We start from the raw sequence: 7,091 nt of genomic DNA on the forward strand, positions 1-7,091 counted from the left end.
TACGAAAAACTAATTTTTCAGCAGTTTCCCAAACAATTGAGATCTGATAAATTGTGAGTCATCTTATATGACTAAATTAAAGGCGTAGATGCAAAAATCAGGTGATTATGAGTAAAAAAAATGTCATAAGTGTCAATCTGTGAAAGTGCAGCTTTAATGCTATGGCGGACAATAAAACACAAGAAAACAGTATTTCATGTAGATTTTTATTACCGCTTTGTTTGGCAAGTCATGTATACAGAGAACACAATAGTTTAAAAATACATTTTGTTCAAATTGCTCGCTATCAAACTTTCAGTTTCATTTCCAACAATAAATTATAATAAATATTATAAATAGCATATACACGAATAGTTAACAACATTGACTGAAAATGACATAAACCACAATGATTTAAGCCATATATTTAAAAGCTGTGAAGACAACAAGTTTTGACTGACCATTGCTCCCAAGAGACATTTTGATTTTGGGTTATCAAAATTAAAATTGACAATTATGGGGGTATACAGTAAGTATTCAAAGTAAGACATTTTTCAATGAAGGCCCTTTTCCTGTTATAGACGACTAAACAAAATATATCTAAATATATGTTGAAAGTGTACATATTTCATATGTTAATATATTATAAAGTTTGTTTAAATAATAATGAATACAAGTGATAAAATAAATCGATAGTTATGTTTTATGTACAGATTGGATTTCAGTGTCCGTGAAAATTGCTAATCTAGTTAGGGAATATATTTTTTTATTATATAATATTACATTGCACGATTTAACTATAATATATAAAGCTCCTGGATTCCTGTCCGTGAATTGACATACATGTTCCAATATACTGGTCTATGATTATTTTAAGTGTATTAAAATGTATAAAAAAAATCTTTCAGATATAACATGTATGAACACTGTCTGAACGCTATAATTGTTTTAAGACATAATCAAAGTTTTGGGTTCTGTGAAATTTCGATTTCATAATGCCGTCATTTACCAGCCAAAATACTATCATAAAAATTGTTGTTTTTCCAAAATCTTTTTCGTACACTAATGCGATGATGCTATGATAAATATAAATTTAGATTTATCATTGCCAAACTTCTGATGAATAAGAATGAAAAAATAGAAAAAAAGAAGAAAAAAAATCAATCCTGAAATATCGATGTTCGTTCTCTCAAGTTGTTAAGCAAAGATACAAATATGTTTTCAGTTATTATCAAAGAAAAATATTATCTAAATTCTACTACAAACAACATTTATTGATTTATACTACATTTCTGAGACTCATTTCCTCCTCACTGTCATGACAAACGTCATGTTACGAACATTTTCTTATATTTAACAACACCAATATTTCAATAAAAGAACAATTAAAACATATAGAAAGATTGAAAATAAGATGAAATACAGAAAGATATGACTGAGAAAAAAAATGTATTCAAATAATTATGAAAATAAGTAAAGATGCTAATTAATTTGTACCAATACTTATTAGATATCTATATAATATCTAAGAAAGTACATGGATGACATTGTATAAAGATGAATATACATGGTTTAAGAACATTTTAAGATTTAAATGTAAGTACATTTATAAACATAACGTAATAAAACGACCAAGGAGAAAAACACGAACAAATTGAGCATCTATATTTTCAAAAAGGTAATACACATATAATATTCAATAATTTGAGGAAAAAAACATACTATGTACAAGAACGCTGGCTGAAATTACATACATGGTAACCATGGTAATTCAGTTGGTTCTAATATTGCACGGTTCCGACCGAGATTCTGACTATACTACTACGCTACAGAATAAATACATTAATAAATAACATGATTCAAATATATACATGTATGCAGTTAAAGCTATTTACATAAAAAACATTCGGTTAAGCACATTGTATGTGCTGAAAATTATGAATTCATACTAAAATTTTGATTTCATTAATATATATTTTTTCTTGGCCTTTTTAAGCAGGTAATTTCAAAATTTAACGTTTTGTTTGAAAAATGTACATGATTTTACTTTTCGTGAGTTTTTTTAACAGAAAATAAGTAAAAATTCAACGTTGTGTGCAGTAAGTTATAAGTTACTCTAAAAATAGTTTAAACTCTTGCACGAAAACCTGAAATTCCGAAGATAAGACTGATTAGGGTGTGTGTTATATACATCCACGTCAATTCAAAGAAATTTGTTAAGTTATTTACATGAAATCGAATCAAAAATAGCACCTCGTCTGTCTTATATTACATTTATACACTACTAAACTACATGCGTTTCCATGGCAATATATACAGAAATATTTACAGATTGACTAGAATTCTCATCCTACGGACGGAAGATGTTGTTCTGATGAACAGACTTCGCTCTATCCGTATCATCATACGCGTTTACAAGTTAGAACTATATACATGTATGTGAGAGGGGTTTAAACATTTACAGGTAAAACTAACAGAAATAAACATAAGAATGCATTCAAAGAGTTCTCAAAGAAGAATTTATACCACCAAGGTATTTATAGCTTTCGTATGAGCTGTGTAATAATTTTATCATGAAAACCGTATTTTAACAAGAATGAAATCAGTACAAAACATTTCAAAATATGTCTTATTTAAATAATTATAATGATTATGAAAAGTTGAATAAAAATGATAGGGAAAATTCATTGTTTCGAAAAAAAGAATAAAAGATGATATTTCATGCCAGATGGCACGGCTTAATCAATATCGCACCCAGTAGCAGACGATCGCCTTTAATGGGCAGACGACATTTTGTATTGATCAGTAGCCGCAGACGACAGCTGAAACCCCAGAAGCAGGGTATTGATCTGAATTACTAGGCAACGGTTTTAGAGAATTTTCACATAAAGAAACAAAGAAAACAGCTGATGTGTGGAATTTCAAACGCGAGCCGTTAAAACTGCTGTTCTCACGGTTTATTTTGATAATTAGCTTTTTGAAAATTTAAAATTGACGTCAAACGTTCCTTTCAGAAAAGTTTTTCATTAACGTCATTTCCTTTGAAGTTGAATACTATAATAATAAATATATATGACATTACTATTTATTTTACTATTTTGATGATTAATTTGAAAACACACACAAAAAACGACCTCTATCGAAAAAAAGCTTATGAAACTTATATTGTGACAAAAACTTATAAAATTCTACGTAACCAACCATTTGAAATAATATAGCACATTAGTATGAAAAACCAAAGTAGACAAATAAGCAAAGACAAATACAATCAAATAATACAAAATAAATGTTACAATCATGAAAGACTAGATCTCTGACACACCATCGTCAGTCAGTTAAATAAATTGCACCATTTTGAAACAATGACTAATTCACATTCACACAATTTTTAACTACGCCATAGTTTCCTTCAGAAAACATCTCATCCGGTTCGGAATGGGAAGGGCGTCTACGTGTCTCTCTTCCTTTAGTTTGGCGACGATGGCGGCCCGGCAGCGGTCTTGGAGGCTGTGGTACATCCGCCGTCGGCGGCACAATGTCATTTCCGTTTTTGCTGCCGTGGAACACACTATAGGATACAGTTCTTGGTTCACCAAGTTGAGGCCCGTAAACGCGACCCCTAACGATTCCCCATCCTTGAAATACGACAATGTTCCTTTCTGCCAATCGAAGAGGACCCCCAATGTCGTAGATTCGTTTTCACGAAACGGCTTCGTGAAATTCCGCCCTTTTCCGTTATGCCAGGCTATGCCTTTATGTGAAATGCCCCAACTCTGATCATTTTCGCCGATCATGTTCACAAACGAATCCATATGAAGACAAGCATCCTTGGTCCCGACGCCGAACATCATGCTGGTACCGAACAACCTCTGCGAAACACGGATTTCCCAGTAATGGGTTCCATAATTCAGACACCGCGTTCCTCGCACTCCGGCCGTTCCATTAGACCACTTCGGATGGAAATGAGCCGTCTCACGTCGCTTCCCGACCAGTTTTACCTCGTGGGATTTCTCCTTTCGGCTCCAAGCCCAGTAGTCTTCGCATCCTTGCAGCATAAGGGCTGCCAACTCCGAATGACACTGCACCATGGCGACGAACGCTCAATGCTTTCTGCCCACAAAGGATGACACTTCCGAAAAAACGTCAATGTATCGATTCGCAGATTTTCAGAGCAACTCCAATCTCATTCTGCTTCCCTGTTCAAACACACACTGATTCCAAGTCAATATTTCCCGCACGCTCTACCACTCTGGTATACCGGCTACTGATATGAATGATTCATATCAGCTCGAAAGCTTCAGAGCTCATTAATAATTACTGCGAAAATCCATATATGCTAATGCTAGTGCAAATATTTCTCAGCTAATTGTCTGTAAGAGTTTGTATACAAAAGCTGATATGGTTAAGCCAAAATTATTATAACTTTTATGATAGAGTTAAACAGCCTCTGCAGCGGTTTTCTAAATGTGACATATGAAACGGATTTCCAACGGGTTTATAACGGTTCTCGCACAATGGTTCGCTGGTTCCCAATGTCACAGATGTTCTATGCGCAGTAAATCTCTTCGCTAAATACATTGCTGATGACGGGAACCAAATGAACCGTAATGAACTAACAACCAATAATCGCAGTCGCGAGCCGGTCGCGTGCCCTGCGCGTTCACCTGCCAATCATCGATAGTAGGGGTGTATTTGTTTGACGGTAGGCGTGGCTTAAGGGGAACAGCTGGTACCGAAAGTTTTTGAATCAAATATTTTATCATCATTTCTCATAAAACAGAGCCGAGGTTTATGGATTTATTTTTAATGTAAATTAGCATTTCCATAACAGTTTCAAGAACAAAACAAAAATGGAACCACAACAAAATCATAACATAAGAAAACAGCATTTACAAATTATCAGTATATTTAAACATGTTTCAATAATGCTTTAACTTGGAAACGTCAAAATATATATGAGAGCTTCGGCATAAGATGCCAGAAATAAATTGTATTGGCATATTGATTCTGGAAAAATAAAGACAGAAGGGTAGAACTAAACTCTGCGAATGCATGGAAGCAATTAAAACAAACCACCCTGAACTAATTAACTGATCTTGCATAGATCGCTTCCAAATGTTAATGATGTATCTAGATAGCTCTTCTAGAGGAAATCATCTTCCGAAATGCAAATGTTCAAATATCGTGAACTGAATCTGAAAAAAAGCTCTCAGACACAACAGACCCATATCTTTTCATGAAGTAAAATTCCTAAGGGTTCTGGACATTTTCATTGAGAAAAGCAATAAAGCACAACACTGGACTGTAGAACGAAATTACCGCTCGGACTCGAACACACACAGCACAACATTTTAGCGTGCGCAGGTGAGTAAAATCAGCATGTTTTTATTTATCTTTTGCGGCGTTTTTTTCTGATATGTATTCAAGATGTTGTACATGAAGTATTAGTATTCATTTTTTTTAATTATATACGATATGCTGTATTAATTGTTTCATTGTAGTGATATTAAAGCAGTCAAACATTATAAGATAAATGTAATGATTTAATATGTAATACAATTAAATAGATTACAACTTATGTTAGTAAATAATTATGTTAAACAACTATCGTCAAGTGGGGGTGGTCTGTAATAGTTATATACGCCAAAAATGGCGGGTTGATTTTTTCCGTCTCCCCAAGTTTTTAACATACTGAAGCACACGTTAACAGTGTGCATGTAAAGAACTTTGAGCAAAGTAGAGATAGTTATTTTTTGTCCTGTACTTCATTTTGATAAAGACTTTATTTACAAACAGATAAGGCAAGACAAAGAACCTTAAAACGAAATGGGTGGTTACTGAATTTAACAAAATAACCCGTGTCATCACATTATGCGGAAGCGGACCTTGAAACTGTGAAACAGAGGAGCCAATTAAGGATATGAAGCCCTAATGTCAGTTAATCCGGGACCAGTTTTGTTTTAGGGGCATACATTTGGCACAAGGGGTGAGAGAAGCGGATATACATGTTTGCCTGTCATAGATGTGACACGGGATACAAGTTAACGGAAGGTCCTGCATATTGAAGGGCCATGGTGATGTCATTTTCCGTAGAATAAACAAAACCTATTTGATTTTCGGACTCTGCATGTTTGATGAGCGGATAATCGGTGCGATTATAGCGCCTGCAGATGATAATAATGTACGAATTTGCAGATTATCAGTAGATTATTCACTGATTGATTATTTTCCATCTGTCGATAACATGCTTGTTATCGATGAACCATTATTCTGATCGCATGTTATAAATGATACTACGATTTGCAGAACGCCCTAATAGAATAATTGTGCTCACTTTTTACAAAGAACATAAATTTGCTCATTCATAGTTCAAAAAGACGTTTAAAATATTAAAAGTCATCATTGATTAGAATACACATTTTCAACAGGTCATCAATGTATTATTATCATTTTTATTATAACGACATTAGGGTTTCAATACACATAAGCGTACCATCTGTCGTATATAGTCGGTGCTTATTGGTATAATTAAAGTATCGCGTGCCTAAAATGCAATTTGCAGGTTCCGTTATGATTTCGTCACATTTATGTAATTTTTGCTGCCCAAGAAAGGGGCCGATCTAGTTCATTTACACGCAATTCAAAAATCATCAAAAGGATCAAGTTTCGGTCATTTTTACCGTTACTTTCATGTTATTTACGGTATCAGATGAAAGCGATAATTTATATTACTGCAGCCAAAATGTTGTTATAGCGACAGCTGGCGCGGGCAAGAAGCGTACAAATATGGTCACACTGCACTAAAAATTACTGCAGCGGTTGTCATAATGAGCCGAAATTGAATTTAGTAAGTTATACCCTCCGGCCTTTGAAGTCAACAAATGTCGCCGACAGTAGCGCATGTTCAAACCATTGTCCTTTCATTAATATTTTTTAATGTTGAAAATGATGAATAAATGATACCGCTCTGTTCTACATCTGTAATACAGGAACATATTTTCGTGTATCTCTTGAAAAAATAAATAATAGCATGGCAGAGCGGGGGACTATTTTTTTTCATTCGAAAAGCTATGTAGCCGTGCATTATTATTTATTTTTAAAATCTTATTTTT

At 33.8% G+C, this 7,091-nt stretch overlaps 1 protein-coding gene across 1 annotated transcript; it reads right to left on the reverse strand.

Annotated features, from left to right (window-relative positions):
- Window positions 1–210: 210 nt before the first annotated feature.
- LOC128214397 (SPRY domain-containing SOCS box protein 3-like) lies at window positions 211–4,425 on the reverse strand. Its single transcript, XM_052920839.1, has one exon. The coding sequence runs from the start codon at window positions 4,065–4,067 to the stop codon at window positions 3,372–3,374; it is 696 nt and encodes a 231-aa protein (XP_052776799.1). The 5' UTR covers window positions 4,068–4,425; the 3' UTR covers window positions 211–3,371.
- Between the last annotated feature and the right edge of the window lie 2,666 nt (window positions 4,426–7,091).

The sequence above is a fragment of the Mya arenaria genome, chromosome 13, assembly GCF_026914265.1.
Source record: "Mya arenaria isolate MELC-2E11 chromosome 13, ASM2691426v1".
In the NCBI taxonomy this organism is placed as follows: domain Eukaryota; kingdom Metazoa; phylum Mollusca; class Bivalvia; order Myida; family Myidae; genus Mya; species Mya arenaria.